Below are 17,960 nucleotides of genomic sequence, written 5' to 3'. Positions count from 1 at the left end.
GCCATAACGTCCTCGGGGTCATCCACGTCCGGGACGGCAGCCGTGTCACCCGCGCGCCAGGGTTGTGGTCCTGTTCAAGGCTGAATGATACTCCCTTGCATGTGTACACCACGCTCTGTTTATCCCTCATCCATCAATGGATGCTTGGGTTGCTTCCACCTGTTGGCTGTTGTGAATAGTGGTGCTGGGAACATGGGTGTGAAAATCTACTTTCCTGCCCCGTTGCTGGTCCTACAGTAACTGTTGAACTTCACAAGCGATGCGGCATCATTTACATTCCCCCCGGGGCTTTGTGAAGGCTCCCGTTTCCCCATGTTCTTGTCAACACTTGTTACCTAATTTTTTGTTCTGTCTTGTTATTGCCTCTGGGTCTGAATGTCTACAGGAAGTGGCATTAAATCTTGCCTGTATCTGTACTGCAGGGTCTGTGATCTTTGTGTAGGGCTCACAGGGTTGGAAAAGAAAAGACTTTGCTCTCTGTGCACCCTTTAGAGTTAGGCGATCAGCCTTATCCACACTAGAAAGGTCCCCAGGGCTGTTTTCAATATTTCAGAAATCCCAATATAAACGATGCGCTCCCTCTCATTAGGGTTGCCAGGCGAATTGAAAGGTCAAGCGATTTAATTCTGGCTAGAATTATTTAAGTTTAGACTGCTTAAGAATAGAGAATGCATTTCATCTATGAGCACGAACGGGGCATATAGTAAATGGTGAAGTGAATGAGTAAATACTTATTATCCTCACGTGTATCCGAAAGAGAAAAAAGACTAATTTCAGTTCTTTTGGGTATATACCCAGAAGTGGGATTATGGGGTTGTACGGTAGTTCTGGTTTTAATTTTTGAAGAACCTGCATACTGTTTTCCACGGCAGCTGCACCATTTTTACACTCCCATCAGCGGGGCACAAGGGCGGTGCTGGTTCCTATTTAGCTAAGCTTGGGCATCAGGACAACGCTGGCATTTAGTCTTCAGAGAACAAATGCAGGGAGAGTGCAGAACCCAGTCTAACCATCGAGGAGGACCATTGGGTTCTTCCATAAAAATGTAGGAGACGATTTGAAAATAGGACTGCGCCATGCTTGTTTTTCCAGCTGGCGAGGAAGCACGACATGGTGGTGCTATCCCCGATCCTGGAGCGAGATGTGGAGCACGGGGACGTCCTGTGGAACACGGCCGTGGTGATCTCCAACTCTGGAGCGGTCCTGGGCAAGACGAGGAAAAACCACATCCCCAGGGTGGGCGACTTCAACGAGGTGAGCTGCCCCTCCAGGGACCAGCCCGGCCGCAGCGCGGTGTGGCCGCAGCACCAGGGGCCTTCCCACTCTGCCCTCCGTCACACAGGCAGATGGGATGCAGTGGGATTCCCGGCTGAGTCCCAAACGCCTTCAGCACAGAGGGTTTTGTGTTTTTTTTAATATAACCTGATTTGGGTTCTGGGAGTTCTTCTTTGAAGTAAGTAGTGTATAAATTAAAACCAAAATAAATAGTGCACAAGAGCAAAATGATTCCTATGGCCCTTTCAGGCCCTGAGCTCCTTGTCCGTCACGGTCTAGTCCTTGTTTCGGAGGGCAAAGGTCCTTGTCTGTGGCTCCCGTGGGGTCTGAGTCAACCGTGTCCTCCGTGTGTCAGGTAAAAGCTAGGAATGTGTGTCAGCTCAGGTGTGTTAGCTGGGGCTCGGTGCCCATAATCAGGCTGTAAGTCGGGGGAGCCTATCTGATTGGTTAAATGCCCATCATGGGTGCGTGGGATGGAGGGAGGTGGATGTTTGAAGGAGGGAAATGAACTCCACGTCATGCCTAAGATATGAAGTCTGAACTTGATCTGAAATAAGTCCTGTTGTTCAGGATGTGACGTCCCCGTCCTTCACCGCTCCCCGCCCCGACTGTGGGGGGGTCCCTGCCACCCTCAGGCTGGTCGGGCGGACAAGAGAGGGTGCACGAGCGAGCCTAGGCCCCCTGGGGAGAAGGAAGAAGCCGGCGTTCCCCGGTGATAGCTGGAGGCAGGGGTGGGGAGACGTGCCCCTCACCTGTTTACCCTGAGGTTCATCTTTCGCTCCCCGCAGATAGGAACGGGCCTGCCTCAACGCACCAGGATCTGCCCCGCGTCCACCCCGTGTGCACATCCTGGTTGCTGCCTGCCTCTGGCGAGTTTTGAAAGTAATGGGAGGAGGCAAAAGACAGGGAGCAGACCTGCGTGGGACCCTGGCCAGCACCCCGAGGGGGCAGGCGGAGGGGTGGGGTTAGCAGGACTGTGTCCCACCTGTGCCATGCGGGGATGTCTCTGACCCCGGGCAGGGTGCCCAGGTTGCTTTGTGGAGAAGGGCACTTTCCAGATGGGATTCTCGTCTCAGATTGGCCTTCCTCAGCCGGGCAGGTCCCGCACCCTCTGGGCTACGGTGTGCCTCGCCCGCAGGGTGAGGGCTGCTCTGGATGAACCCCTGTCCCTTCAGCTCTGACCTTGCCGGGGATAGATGGTTGGTGGGGACATTGACCAGCTCATGTTAACACCGACCGCACCCCTCAGCCTCGGCTTGGACTGTGCCTGAAACCTCACCTGAGTTTATCCTTGAAATATGGTGGGATGTTGCTTTGGGGACTTTTTTTTTTTTTTTTTTTTGGCTGTGCTCTGTCTTAGGTGTGGCACATGGGATCTTTAGTTGTGCTTTGCGGGTCTGGTGGGCCCGTGGTTAAGACTCCACGCTCGCAGTGCAAGGACCGCGGATTCAATCCCTGGTCAGGGAACTAGACCCCACCTGCCGCAACTAAAAGAACTTTGGGGACTTTTTAAAGTGTCGCCAGAGAAATTGTGGTTAAGTGCTCAAGCCACAGTGATTTCCCCTTGGGTTAGCTGGTTGTTACTGTGTCTGGGTTTTGGATTTTTTTAAGTGGGTTGAAATTTTGAGACTTAAAGTGGCGTCATACCAGGAGTGTGATATTTCATCTTTCTGTCAAGTCTGAGGAAGGGAAAACGACAGCTCAGAGGCATCCGTATACAACCCTTTGTCTTGCAGTCCACTTACTACATGGAGGGAAACCTGGGCCACCCCGTGTTCCAGACTCAGTTCGGGAGGATTGCTGTGAACATTTGCTACGGGCGGCACCACCCCCTCAACTGGCTCATGTACAGCATCAACGGGGCCGAAATCATCTTCAACCCCTCGGCCACCATTGGAGCGCTCAGGTCACTCAGCACAAGGGACTTGGGAGGGTTCTGGGGGGCAGGCTGCAGGGCTCAGAGGCGGGTTCGGGAAGCAGCAGGTAGGCGCGACCACTGGGACGCCGTCCAACACGTCTGAGCCCTGGGATGGTGCCAAGTTTTCCATGAAAAAATACTCAAAGTGTCCGTTACAGTCCCCCCTAAAGAGCTGTGCTGTGCTGTAAAATCCCATCCTTGGCTACGGTGATGTCTCAGGTAATAATAATCTCCCCCATCGCTGTCAGGATTCAGGAAATCTCCCCTTCTAAGGGGCCTGGAGCATCAGAGGTACCTGGCCATCTTCAGCTCCGCTCTGCTCACAGCTGCGCTCCTGGTGGGGGGCGGGGGGGGAGCCCTGAGCCTCCTGTCTGCAGAGTCCGGAGCACAGAGGGCAGACGCCCGGATAAGAGCAGACACCCGGACAAGAGAAGGAGCGGACGAGGGATCAGAGCTGAGAGGGTCCTTAAGGCATCAGTCAGGTGGCTCTGAAACCTGTTTTTAGCCCATCAAATGCTTCCTGCTGATAACACAGAACCCGTGTTTGGGTGGTAGCCTCACCGCTGAGCAGATAAAGCTGTGTGACCAGGGCAGCGGACGGGCCTGGCAGCCCCGAGCTCCTGGGCAGCCCGAGCCCCTCACTGAATCACGGCGGCGGTGGCTGAGATGACCCAGCATGCCTGCACTTCCGCTGCTTCTCTCTCTCCAACAGCCCGAGCTTCTGGGTGATTTCCAGCTTTGCATCATCAACAAGTACCAGAGTTCTAGGAATTTGTGTGCAAATACCTCTCTCCCCAGCTCACTTCCTCCAGAGCAGCATTCCTGGGTCGGGAGGTGCTGGCTTTCACTCTCTGTCATTGGGCGGGGCCAGGGAGGGGGTGTCCCAGTCCCCACAGGGGCAGCCAGGGAGTTCTGATGGGCAGCCTTGAGTTCCCTGTTGGCCCGCCCCTGTCACTCTTGTCCTCACTCTCTGTGAAATTTCAGTCAGATTTCTTCTAACAGTCAGGGTGTGACTTTCACTTTACCTTTCTCTTGAGCGTGGTGTCCCGTCCTCAAGCGTGACATCCCTCAGCGTGCTGATCTGCACAGCCCCAAAGCTGCTGCCCTGCCCATGCACCCCATCTTGTCTGTGTCCGGGGGGCACTGTTGGGCAGAAGGGGACCGTCACATCTTGGATCTCCCCTTAGAGAATCTCTGGAGGCCTCCTGGCAGCATGGCCACTATGGCAACGTCCGTTGGCATTTGTGACAGAGGGTGATTTCCTGGTCGTCCGGCCACCAAGCCTGGGCAGAACCTCTAGGCCACCCCCTAGAGCGGCACCCCCTGCCAGCCACGTGTAAGATACCCAGCACGATCCCTCTCCCCGAAGGGGTCCCTGGAGGATCCTGGAGCCAGTGCCTCTCCGGGCACAGCTGCTTTCAGGTTGGGGTGAGCACAGCTTCAGCCTGGACTCAGATGGTCACATCTCCAACCAAGCACCTCGGGGCTTTCACCAACCCCAATTAAGCAAACAGAAGCCCCTCAACACAATAGACACATAACGCCTCATGTCCCTGGCTTATGAAAGATTATCAGTCTTCCTTCCTTGGCCAACAGTGGTCCAGCTGGTGCCCTCCAAGGATGTGGTTCTGCTGGCAGTTAAAACTCTGACAGGTCTCTTGGAAGCAGTATGTTTCCTGAGCTCCCACCATGTCCACATCCTTGACCAGATCGTTCTAATCTGAGAACCTTAGCCTGAGGACGCATCTGAGACAGGAGGGGAAGGCTGCCTGCGTGAAGATGCTCATGGCAGCGTGATTGATGTACAAGAAAAGCTGGAACAGAGAGAGAGGTCAGGGTCAGGTCAGCTGCATCCCATCTCTTCCATGGGTTATTGCACAGCCACTGAAACGAATCATCGTGGAGGTACTGCAGCGTCCTGACGAAAGCCCGTGAGCAAAAAGATGTTTCCAGGCTGGGGTCAGAACTCCGCAAAGACTCGTTTGCCGAGGATGGTTGTAGAGTGTGGGAAGATTACAACACGTGGTCCACTAGGGTGGGGGGAGTCTGGGTGAGTCTCTTAAAACACTGAATGATTATCTGTGGAATTGATGGTGAGTCTTTACAAGCACGGTGCCAGGCAGAACCCCTCCAGCTGCACACGCGCATCGGCTCTCGGCTTCCGGAAGCGTCGATCGCCTTCTCCAGCATCTCCCACCTCCTAGATCAGAGCCCCCCACACACACACACACGGGTCCCCTAGGTTAGCAGGGTGTCCTCCTTTGGGGGTCCCGCCGTTCCAAGCACACGTGGAGGCAGAGTGCTTTCTGAGGGACTGTCATCCTGACCATCGTGCAGCCGGTGCGGTCGAGGATTTCTGCCCCGTATGCGTGTTCATCGCAAAGCCACCATCCCCACCCCTCCCTGCCTTTCGCCTCTCCACTGTGATTATTTTTAATCACGCCACTCTGGGAAAGTGGTGGGTGTCCCGGTAGCCGCGCCGGACTCTCAATTCCCACGTGCCCCGGCTCTCACGAACCTCCGGCTTCCTTTCCCGTGCTTGTTTGAGAGCCTCCTTCTTACTGCCAGCTGCGGGTTTGAGTCCTGCCCTCGGCACCCTCCCTGGAGAGTTGCAAGAACGATGTTTCATGGCACTCGCTCTGCAACTATTCAATTCCTGAAAGTGTCATTGACGGGTGTGTTTCTGTTAAAATCCTTTCTTAAAAGTTTCGTCAGCTCGGCTTAGCAGCTGGGGGGAGAAAAGCAGCAAAATGAGTCCCCTCAATCAAGCCTGTGATTTTTTGTTTTTCTTCCAGACGCGTGAATCCTCCTGAGAATTAGGCTTGTGACAGGCGGCCACCCACCCCTTCCACCTCCTCTCTGGTTTAAACCAGGTGCACGCGTACAGGAAGGGCGGTTCCAGGGCCTCCCACTCCCAGTCACCCAGAGCGCCTGAGTGGGCGTTCTGGCCGTCAGTCCTGAATCCTGATGCATCCTAATGATGGGATTCCTCAGACAGATAATGAGCGGCAAGGAGACCCACTGAAGCCCAGGGCACATTTTCATTGGTCGGCTGGGGAAGGACCAGGTGTCCAGCGGGGGCGAAGTTTGCCACCAAGTCACCCCTATGGCAGGTGCTGGACTGAGGGAGGCCCGCAGCTCAGATGCGCCTGCGGGGCGACGCCTTCCCCGGCCTGCAGGAGAACAAGGGGGCCTCTGCTGCGAGACTCGGGGTTCAGAAGAGGGAAATGGGGGCCGGCTCAGGGGAGGGGAAGCCTGCCTGCCGCCTAAATTCCTTTCAGGTTTACTCTGTTTGCTCAGCCCGAAACCTCCCCCTGGAGAGGCTGCTTTGCAAGGGTAGGGACCGGGGGGCCTGCCACACACAAGGCCCCAGGCCCGCAGCTCCCTTCTGATGTTTACCAGCCTGGGAGGTGGGTTCCTGACCCCACCTGGGAGGGAGGAGCAAGCAAGAAGCAGGGGCTAAGGGACTTCTACCACGCAGCCCCCCACGTCCCCGCCCCCGGCCCCCAGAAGCTTCATCTTCCTCATCCTTTACGTGGTCCCCACAACCTCCCACTGAAGACGTTTCAGAAAAGGAAACTGAGTCAGGGCGAGGCTTTGATCCAGGGCTGCTTCTGCTGCGATGGGGCGTCTCCAAAAGGCTGCTTTCGCTTGCGCCCGGGATAAGCTGGCCTGTCTGTGGTTTTGGGGTCACCCATGGGCACAGTGAGTCTTCCTGGCCATCCCCACCACAGGCCTGGAAGGCTGGCACACGGGCCGCAGCTCGGGGCCGAGCGTCCACAAGTCTGGCCGGGCAGTCGGCAACTGTTTCCTCTCCTTCTCTCACAGTGAGTCCCTGTGGCCAGTCGAGGCCAGAAACGCAGCCATCGCCAACCACTGCTTCACTTGTGCCATCAACCGGGTGGGCGAGGTAAGCCCCCCGAGGCCTGGCCTCTGGGGAGACCTGCGGGGGAGGGGACAGAGTGAAAAGCTGCTGTGAAACCTGCCTGCCAGCCTCTTCACACCAAGCAAAAGCCACCGGGAAAGGAGGGCTGTTGCTGTGGCCCTGGTAGGGTCCTTGCAGTGGGGAAACTGGCTTGGTCTGTCACTTTGAAAGATAGCACTGTCCGTCCCCTGTTTTTGTCTGTTTTGTTTTTAGCTGAAACCATTTAAAGGCTCTCACCCCATGACCACCAGGTACCCAGTTTCTTCCCACCTGCCCTTGACCTCATGCACCAGAGGATTCTGACTGCAAACACCATGTATTTATTACATAACAAATCCTCTTCCTCATTCAGATGTCAGACTCTAATCAGAGCACCTGATCAGTCTGACATAATACTTAAGTCTAATTTCTGGCAACTGTCAAGAAACTCAGTGTTTTAATTAGCCCGCGTAACCTGTCCCAGCTGGACGCGCGGTTTCCATTAGGCTTCCGGGGGATACTGAGAGCCGAGAACAGACCCCAGGCTGGGCTCTGTGACTCCAGCAGACAGGCCTCCGAGGCTCTCCACGGCCCTGCAAACCGCTCTCTGCAACGGCCTTCTGCCTCGTGGCAGGTGATCACCTCCGAAAGGCAAAATCCGGGTCTTCCCCTGGCTGGTCAGATGCCCTGCTGGCCCAGGGGCTGGGACTCAGTAGGGACGGTTCGGTGCAGAACGGTCCACATCGCCTTGACTGTTTCCTAACTCCCTGGCCCCAGCCCGACGTAGACGAACGTCCCGGGAGCGCCCCCTGTAGGTGTGTCTTACCTTGGTTTTATTTCCTAGGAGCACTTCCCAAACGCGTTCACCTCTGGGGATGGCAGGAAAGGTATGTCCCGTGACTCTCCCTGGGGCTGCATTTGAGGGGTCGGCCTTGCTGCCCCTGCCCCGTCTGCCACCTCCGGGCAGGTGTCTGCGCACCTGTGTCCCCATGTGAATCGGCAGTCCTGGGCCTGGGACCGCCTCACTCCCCGGATGAGGATGGAGGAGGGACTGGGGTGAAGAGGGGCCGAGGTGTGGGGGAGCCCTTTGTGAGTGCCCTGAGATGGGGGCGCGTCATCCGCCCCTCAGCCCTCACGCCCTCCTTCCTTTGTCCTCGTCCACACCCTCGCCCCCAGCTATGCGAATGCCCCAAAGCCCAGCATGGTTGCCTCGGGTGCCCAGGATCCACGGCTTGTTTTAATCTGAGGGCAGGTCTCACCTCACCTCCGCTAGGAAGCTGCCACCCCAGCCCCACCTCTCTGGCCTGGAATGTGGGAGGGGGGCCGCCCCCCTGGAAAGCAGAGGGGGCTGAGTGCGTCTGTCTCCCAGAAAAGTGCTCCCTGAAAGGGCTCCAGCCGCCCCCACGTGAGGCCTCGGAGGCCTCCCGCGTCTCCGGTCCGCATCAGCCCCCTGCAGGGGGTGAGGCCCCCCCCCCGGGCACCTGCTGGCCCGGCACGGCACCCACCTGCTCCCTACACACCTTGGGGTGGCTGTTACGGCGCTTTATTGGTGAGGGGACCAACGGGTGGGGGGAGGATGACACAGCAGGCGAGGGCAGAGCCGGCAGCTCACCGCAGGGCGACAGGAAGCCCTGCGGAGCCACACAACTTCCTTGGGCTGTGGCGGCAGGTGCTGGAGGCGGGGCCCGACACTTCTGCTAGGGTGACGTGTGGAACGCTTTCCGGGGCATTGAGGGTGACAGGCAGCCACTGGCTGGGCCTCCCGGCCCGAGGGGTGAGGCAGGTCCTCGGGGAAGGGTGGCGGGGACCCCTTGTCCTGGGCGTCCCTTGGTGCGCCCGCCCCCTTGCAGAGTCCACCCACGTCTGCACAGGCTCACGGGGGCCTTGCCTTTGCAGCTCACCGGGACTTCGGCTACTTTTATGGCTCGAGCTACGTGGCGGCCCCTGATGGCAGCCGCACCCCCGGGCTCTCCCGCAACCGGGACGGGCTGCTGGTCGCCGAGCTCGACCTCAACCTCTGCCGGCAAGTGAATGACATCTGGGGCTTCAAGGTGGGTCCCGAGTCCCCCGCTCCTCCGCGTGGGCCCGTCCTGCTCCCAGCCCTGGGAACCGCGGCTGCTGGGGTCCTCAGGGCCAGCCGCGTGAGGCTGCACGTCGAGCAGAAGGCCCGGCGTCTGCCTCGTCGAGGGCCGGGGCTGGCGCGCAGGGGAGGAACCACTGGGTCAAACGATGCCCCGGGCAGCAGACCTCAATAAATTCTCCGCTCATCTGATTTAGATTCTGGGCGCCTTCGAGCAAATTAATCTCAATTTCATTTGTCCGGAGAATAGAGTGCATGGGCCTCACTAATCCTTTCTTCCTTTCCAGGCATTTGCACTTATCACAAGATAAATGTGCATGTCTGGCTCTGCCTGTGGCCAGGCCCCACGTCTAGGCCTTGACAATGGAGGGAAGTGGGTCAAGCAGAGAAATGGGGTCCAGGCCTGGCTCTGCCACCGCCTTGCAAGCCCCTTCTGCTCCCGGCCTTCGTACTCCCATTTGTAAACCAAGAGTCTGAACTTGAAGGCCCCAAGTGGCCTTGGTGACCTGACACCCTGTGACACCACAGGAGTATAAATGCCCGCCTCCTGGAACAGGGTGGTTGCAGCCTGGGAGCCCCCAGAAGACGGCATCTCATCAAGGACACAGGTGGAGTTTGCTGTGGTAGTGTCTGGCAGTATTTCCACCAGTTCTGCACCCACTTATAAGCAAATCATACACACAATGGAATCGTGTCGCATTGTCAGGACAGAATGACTTCACCCAGCATGTCTGGGAGGGACCAGGACTTTGGATCCAGGCCCAACTCCCCTGTTTATGTGAGGGTGGGTCTGTGTTCACGTTCCCTGAGGCCCAGATCCTCGTTGGACAGACAAGGCACTGCCCACATGAAAGTCTCCTGGCCTGTCTCTCCTCCTCCTGGGAAGCTTAGATTAATGCAGGATTCCACATTAATTGGAATTAATTCCACATGAATTAGTTGGAACCAATAAACAGAATGGTTTCTCTTTAGTAACTTTTTGAAAGCGGAAGCCTGCCCGAGCTCTGGTGACGGGCATGAACTCCCGTCAGGGCTTGGGAAGGGAGGGAGGGAATGCTGGGGTGTGAGCACCGTGCCTGGGCTTTCCGGCCCCACCCCAGCCTCTCCCACCCCCTGTCTGTGTCCACGATGAGATGCTGTGGAACGGGTGGGCCTCCAGAGCCAGGGGACCCGGGTGCAAGTCCCAGCAACTCCATTCCTGGCTGGTGCCCGGGAGCAGGTCAAGCCCTCCTCCCTCCTGCCTCAGAGCCACCACACCTTCTGGTGGAGGATCACAGAGGTCCTCCAGCAGGCGGGGCTGGGGCTGTGAGTCACCGCGGCATCCGTGATCTTCACCACAGCCCAGGAATCGGGCCGAAAGGTCACACAGGGTTGTGTCTCTATATTATTAGTCTGAGACTGTCCTGTCAGCCAGCCTTCCTGACGCATTTCTGTCCCACGGCTGCCCTCCAGCGGCCACAGGCGGTGGCGAGAAATGAGGGCGTTTGTGAGACAAGAACCTCTAACGTCTGTGTTTCACTTTCAGATGACGGGCAGGTACGAGATGTACGCACGGGAGCTTGCTGAAGCTGTCCAACCCAACTACAGCCCCAAGATCCTGAGAGAGTAGCGGCCTTCAGCCCCTGCCCAGCAAGGAGGGCACCTCTGCCCACCGCAGATCAGCCAGGGCGCCGGGCTCTGGTGTCCAGATTCTCCCTCCTGACACCCTGATAGGGCTGCTGCCCAGACTGGCTTTAAAGTGCCTGGGTGGGGAGGCTTGATTGAGTACCAGGTTTCCTTCCGGGGTGATGAAAATGCTTTGGGACTGGATAGAGGGGATGGCTATTCAGCATTGTGAATGTACCAAATCCACTGAATTGTTCACTTTGAAATGATGAAACTTTAAGTGAATTTTAGAAATTCAGTTAAAGACAGCCCCCAGGGACTTCCCTTGTGGTCCTGTGGCTGAGACTCCATGGTCCCAATGCAGGGAGCCAGGGTTCAATCCCTGGTCAGGGAACTAGATCTCACACGCGGCAACGAAGATCCCACCTGTCACAACTAAAACCCGATGCAGCCAAATAAGTAAATAAATATTTTTTAAAATAAATAAAGACATTCCCAGGCACCAATCATGCAGGTTGGTTTGACGCTACATGGGTGGGAGGCCCCAGTCCTGAGTTTCTCTGCTTCTCCGTTTAGACTGGCAGCAGCTCAAAGGTCAGCATGGGAGTGTATGCACTGGAGGGCGGTGAGGCTGACCAGAGTCACTGAGCCACCGGGCGGCTGCGGGCAGGGGGACGGGCATTGGAAGAGTCATCTTGGCTGCAGTCTCCGCTTAGATGCTCATCTGGGCGTTGCTGTGAAGGTATTTAGTCAATGTGATTAAAGCCCGTAGCCAGTTAACCAAGCAAGTGAGATTATCCTAGATAATCCGGGTAGGCCTGATTGAATCCGTCGAAAGGCCCTGAGAGCAGAGCTGAGGTTCCCGGATGCAGAAGGGGTTCTGTGTGTGCATAGCTGCCTCAGCCCAGGCTCGAGCGTTCCCGTCTGCCCTTCCTGACGGGCTGCCCTCCAGATTTCAGGGTTGTCTATCCAGACCCCACAAACACTGAAATCAGTTCCTTGCAATGAATTCCTTAATATCTATCCTACCGTTTCTGCTTTTTTTTTTTTTTTTTTTTTTTTTTTTTTCCCGGCCGTGCCTCACTGCTTGGGATTGAACTGACCAGATATTGAACCAGAACCCACGGCAGTGAAAGTGCAGAGTCCTAACCACTGGACCGCCAGGGAATTCCCCCATTCCTGCTTCTTTGGTGGATGGACCTCGACGGATCCAGGTTCTGGTATTGGAACAGAATCTCAAGCGTGAGTCTTCTGCATTGGTTCTAGGTTTCCTGGACTTCTTCTCTTAATTCGACTGGATTTAAAGGCACTGATGACCCGTGAGCTGGACCTGGACAGTTGGAGGCGCTAACCCTCTTTCCTCTCCTCGCAACGTGCACTCTGCCCGCTGCTCCTGCACTGGGAGCGACGTGGGTGATGCAGCCTTGAGAGAGTGATGTGTTACTGAGACCCATCTGGACTGTATTCGAGACTGAACCCTTTAATAGGCCTCTGTGGAAACTCTTAAGATTCTGACAGGCAGGTGGTAGAGATCTACTCATCTTGCAGCAGCCGAAGACAAGCTCCCTGTGTAAGTTCTCTTGCTAAAACAGCAGGAGTGGCTGCTTCTTCCTTTGGTCTCTTCTTGCCCTCCAAGAGCAGCGGCCAGTTTTGAATGTCACCTGGTGAACTCCTGAGGTGACGAACCAACATAATTGTATGCCAACAAATTGGATACCGTAGATGAAATGGACAAATACCTAGAAATACAAACCCTACCAAGACTGAGTCACAAAGAAGTAGGAAGTCTGGGGCTTCCCCGGTGGCGCAGAGGTTGGGAGTCCGCCTGCCGATGCGGGGGGGCTGAGGGTTCGAGCCCTGGTCCAGGAAGATCCTGCATGTTGCGGAGCAGCGAAGCCCTTGCGCCACAACTACCGAACCTGTGCTCTGGAGCCTGTGAGCCACAGCTGCTGAGCCTGTGAGCCACAGCTGCTGAGCCTGCGTGCCGCGGCTGCTGGGGTCCGCGCACAGCAGTGAGGGCCCAATACAGCCAAATAAATACATAAATGAGAAATAGGAAGTGTGAAAAGACCAAAACCCTCCCAACAAAGAAAAGCCCTGGACCTGATGGCTTCCTTGCTGAATTCTACCAAACATTCAAAGAAAAACTAACACCAGTTCTTCTCACATTTTTCCAAAAATCTGAAGAGGAGGGAGCACTTTTAACTCGTTCTGTGAGGCCAACATTACCCTGACATCCAAGCCAGACAAAGATGCTGCAAGAAAACAAAACTGCAGACCAATATCCCTTTGAATATTGATGAAATATTCAAATATTCTCACAGAGAACTACTAGCAAACTGAATTCAGCAGCATATTAAAAGGATTATACACCATGACTGAGTAGGATTCATGCCCAGAACGCAAGGATGGCCCAAAATACAAAAAATCAGCCAATGGAATATGTCACATTAACAGAATGAAGAAAAAAGAAATCTCAGGTGATCAGCTTAATTGATGTAGAAAAAAGCATTTCACAAAATGGAAACCCCTGTCATGATTAAAAAAAAAAAAAAACATACTCAGAATAGAAGTAAACTACATCAGCATAATAAAAACCACATATGAAAACCCACAGCTAACATCATGCGTCGTCAATGGTAGAAGACTCAATGCCCACTTTTTTCACCTCTATTCAACATAGTATTGGAAGTTATAGCCAGAGCAATTAGACAAAAATAAACATATCCAAATTTGAAAGAAAGAAATAAAATCATCTCTATTTGCAGATGACATAATCTTGTATGTAGAAAACCTTGAAGATTCCACTCCAAAAAACTATTAGAACTAATAAATGAATTCAGCAAAGCAACAAGATACAAAGGCAACACACAAAATGTTGGTATTTCTATACACTAACAATAATTTGAAAAGGAAATTAAGAAAACAATTCCATTCACAATGGCATCAAAAAGAAGTACTTAGGAATTAACCAAGGAAGTGAAAGACTTCTATAATGAAAACTACAGGGAATACCCTGGTGGTCCAGTGGTTAAGACTCTGTGCTTCCAATGCAGGGGGCCCAGGTTCGATCCCTGGTTGGGGAACTAAGATCCTGCAAGCCCCAAAACACTTGAAGGACGGTTACAACCACCACAAAGATGTAAGAGACTCTTCAGGGAGGTTGGTGAGCGCTTGCTGGTGTCCATACAAGTACAGTCATCAGGGCACACATGGTGCCCCTAGAAAGTGTTGTCTGCAAGTGTTGGGGTCCCCCAAGTGGGACCTCCATCAGTCAGGACAGAGGTTAATAATGCCTCTAGGGTGGCCGCCTGGCCAGCTGCTAGGCCTTCGGGCTCCCAGTTGAGTTTGAATGATTGAGTCTGAACCTCGTATTTGGAAGGACTGCCTGAGGGCAGTGCGTCCAATCTATTCTGTTTGCGCATGCCGCCAGCTGGGTGGCATTTGTCTTCCCCACGGGGTGACTGAGTGAGGTCTATGGGAACAGGGGTCGGAGAGGCATCTAGTGTTGCGGCAGGAATTTTTCCTGGGAGATACAGGTGCCAGGGACATCCCCTGCATTTCCAATCGACTTCAGGTGAGGTTACCAGGCATGGTGATCACGCTGTAGTCATAGCCATCTGGTCAGGAAGAGGGCAAACCCCGTTACAGTGAAGGTGCTTACAGAAGTTTGGGAGAGCTGCACCAGGGCATTTTTGTTGGAAGCCTCCAGAGGCAGTTATGAATGGTAAAGATCATTTGTGAAGAATGCCCCTCCCTACCTATCTCCTGGGATCTAAGGTGTTTCCTACCTAGGGGCTGGAGTTGCTCTTCCCCCTCCAAAATTGGCACAGCCAGGGCTTCCTAGGTGGCGCAGTGGTTAAGAATCCGCCTGCCAATGCAGAGGTCATGGGTTCGATCCCAGCTCCAGGAAGATCCCACATGCCGCGGAGCAACTAAGCCCGTGTGCCGGGAAAAAAAAAAAAAAAAAAGAACTCAAAATTGGCACAGCCAAACTCCAGTAGCTAAAACGTCACCTGTTAATTTCCCCCCGCCCAGTTATCTTTTTCTCAGACCCAGACCTTTTGTTTGGGAGGGTCAGGAACAAGAGGAAAAAGGGCATTTTTATAAAATGCAGAGAGACCCAGTAATGTTCCCCACTTTGTCCCGCGTGGGCCGCCGTAGAGGGTCTCCACGGGCAGTGTCCTCACCCAAGAGGTTGTGGTCCTCGGGGTCTAAGACCATGCCAGTCTGACAAGAGAATCCAAGTGGCTGAGCCAGAATCAAGTTTGAATCCCTAGGCACCCTTCTGGCTGGGCTGTCACCTAGAAAATGTGCCATCCAGGCCGGCCCAGGGCTGCTCTCAGGGGAAAGAGCAAAGCAAGGTGTCCAGGAGTGGTCAAGTCTGAATCCCCCAGTTTTGAAGTAGGTCTTTATGACCTTCTTACCACTTTCATCCAGATGTCCGCAGGAAGTCGCTTTTCTATGGACAGATGCATTCAGTGACCAAACTGCTTTACGAAAGAGTGTGGACCAGGAGGCAGGGAGGGAGGTAGAGCTAGAAACCTTTTTGTGTCGATTTTTTTTTTTTAATTTTTTTGGGGGTACACCAAGTTCAATCATCTCTTTTTATACACATATCCCCGTATTCCCTCCCTTCCTTGACTCCCCCCCGCCGTCGAGTCCCCCCCACCCTCCCTGCCCCAGTCCTCTAAGGCATCTTCCATCCTCGAGTTGGACTCCCTTTGTTATACAACAACTTCCCACTGACTATCTATTTTACAGTTGGTAGTATATATCGATTTTTGAGGAGGCATGCCAGTGCTGAACGACTCTGGCTGCCTGTGGACGGACGGAAGGGAGTATGCAGGGTCCGCCGCGTGACTTGACTTCCGCTCGTTGTTGATTCGCTTTTGTGATGAAAAGCGCACCCTTGTCAGACTGCACATGGCCCCGAAAGCCAAAAACACCACACGGGTTAGTCTCAAGGGCCACAGCAATGTGCCCAGAGTTGGCTGACTGGACGGGAACACCTAAGAAGTGTCAAGCTCGATGAGTCACCACGAAGAGCCCCGAGAGCAGGTGAGAGGTATGACGGAGCCGGAGGTGTGCCGCCCGGGGCCACGCCCTGGGCACGGTGACCTCCTTCCCTGCAAGAGAAATGGGCCAGCCCTTGGCAGGAATCACAACTCTGGCTTGTGGTGGTAGCCTCCGCGTCAGAAACCACCTTTTCCTCTGTGCCGGCTCCAAGGGGGTGGGTGTGTGGTCCTGCTCAGCCCAGTGGTGGGGCCGGGCGGCAACCAGGTGGCGCAGGGGTGCCACCACCAGCCTTATCCCAGTTGCTCCGTCAGAGAATAGGCTTGGGCATCCATGCGAGTGACCTGGACAGTGACGTCTTCTGGGTGGCAGACCCAACAACAGCCCACGAGCCAATAAAAACACACCAGGGTTTACCACGTGGCGGATTGGCCCAGGGCCATGAGAACAGCCTGGGCTTCTAGACCCTGAGTAGAGGACGCGTGTCCGTTTCCGGCTCTGGGCCCTGCTGCTGAGGGTGAACAGCAGAGCAGCCCGTGGGCGCCATCGGGTTTCAGTTTAGCCCAGCGGAACCAGACCCAGGCACTTGGGGGAACCTGAGGTCACCATGCAGCCAGTGGCTTTGCTCGGGTGGAAGGAGTCGGGGATGTAGGTTTCCCCGGGAGGATCAGCTGCCGGGTTTTTCAGGTGACGCTACGGTGCCCCTCAGCCAGGGCACATCCACCGCGTGCGTCCCTGGATCCTGCGGCTGGGGCAGGTCAGATGCGGTGAGTCAGAGGAGGGCAGGATCCGTGCTGCTCCAGGGTGCGGGGGCCACACGCCAGGCCCCCTACCTGGACGCAGCCCCTGGGGCCAGTGCAGCCCAGCTCTGGCTTCAGAGCTCAGAGTTCACGTCCTGGCTCGGAGGGCACCGCGCACTTGTACAGGGCCACCGGGTCGCTTCTGACCGTGGCCGGGGCCGAGGGTCGGGAAAGCAGCAATGATGGGTTTGGGTCAAGCGCTGTCCATACATCTTTGAGTGATGACCTCGGGCCAGTCGCTCCTCTCTGGGCTGCAGTCTCCCCACTGGACTAGATCCGTGGTTACCCAAGGGTGGGCATGTTTCACGGAATACCAGCATTCCACAGAAACAAAGTCTGTGGCCAAGTCGTCTGGGGAAACCCTAAATGAATGGACCCCCCCCCGCCCATGATACAGATTATAATGAGCAGGGTGATACAGAGGCTCTTCTGCACGTCCTAAATCTCGGGGCAGGGGCTGCCACATGCGGCATCTGCCAGGCTGACCTCATCAGGGCGCCCCATCATACGGAACTTCTCACCGTTGGCATTCTGAAGGGCACGCCTCAAGACACACTGGAGAGGATGGTCTCCAGAATGTTCCTTGTTCTGTTCTCCCCGATCTCTAGTGATCCTTGCCTCCTGGTGTTCACTCGCTCTCATGCCCTCCCTGCCTCTTATTACCTCCTGTCATGTGTTGAGGACGCCCAGGCAGCCTGTGGCCAGAGCCCTATGAGTGAGCTTGGAAGCAGATGCCTCAGCTCCAGTCCCAGACTTGAGGCAACTGCAGTCCTGCCCAACAGCCTGAGAGACCCGCATGTAACCCTATGAGCCACTCTGGACCAAAGACACCAGCTCAGCTGCACCCAGACCTCTGCTTTGGTCTCGGCCCCTTGGCTCCAGGACTCCTCCCTGCTGCCCCACCACCAGCACGCACGGGGCAGCATACTCCACCCAGGACTCACCACACGCGGCCCCCCACCCCCCACCCCTTGGTCCCTCCTGCTTCAACGCCTCCCTCATCTGTCACTTTCCTCCCGTGACTGCATTCAGCGGCCACTCAGAGGCCCCAAACCAGTCTCTCCCGTGCCTGCTGGGACCCATGATACGCCCACTCAGGATGGGCTCCTTCCCCCGGGGCGGGCAGGGGGCTCACGCTGAAGTGTAGAAGGGTGAGCTCCCCGCCAGGGCTCACACGCTGTTGGCCACACGCATCGGACGCCGCCCTGTGGCCTGGCACACTAGCTGGGCACCCTGACCTCAGCTGGTCAGCTTCGTGACGGAAGGCGTGTGCACAGGGCTGGTCGCCACAACGTGGGGCTTGGGGAGGGGCGGAGCAGCAGTCAGCCAGCAGGAGAGCACGGCCCGGAGACCGACCGGGGT

General features: G+C 55.6%; 1 protein-coding gene across 1 annotated transcript in view; it reads left to right on the top strand.

The window, feature by feature from the left end:
- The window catches only part of UPB1 (beta-ureidopropionase 1), a 28,370-nt gene extending 16,556 nt beyond the window's left edge, over positions 1–11,814 (top strand). Inside the window, exons 5-10 of the mRNA XM_057747021.1 lie at positions 1,093–1,254; positions 3,012–3,181; positions 7,022–7,103; positions 7,942–7,984; positions 8,994–9,148; positions 10,703–11,814. Coding sequence (XP_057603004.1) covers positions 1,093–1,254; positions 3,012–3,181; positions 7,022–7,103; positions 7,942–7,984; positions 8,994–9,148; positions 10,703–10,786 — 696 coding nt within the window. The 3' untranslated portion in view covers positions 10,787–11,814. The remainder of the gene's footprint in view (positions 1–1,092; positions 1,255–3,011; positions 3,182–7,021; positions 7,104–7,941; positions 7,985–8,993; positions 9,149–10,702) is intronic.
- Positions 11,815–17,960: the final 6,146 nt, after the last annotated feature.

Source organism: Hippopotamus amphibius, chromosome 8, assembly GCF_030028045.1.
Source record: "Hippopotamus amphibius kiboko isolate mHipAmp2 chromosome 8, mHipAmp2.hap2, whole genome shotgun sequence".
Taxonomy (NCBI): domain Eukaryota; kingdom Metazoa; phylum Chordata; class Mammalia; order Artiodactyla; family Hippopotamidae; genus Hippopotamus; species Hippopotamus amphibius.
Note: the sequence above shows the minus strand (reverse complement) of the source record. Positions and strands in the feature narration are given on the sequence as shown.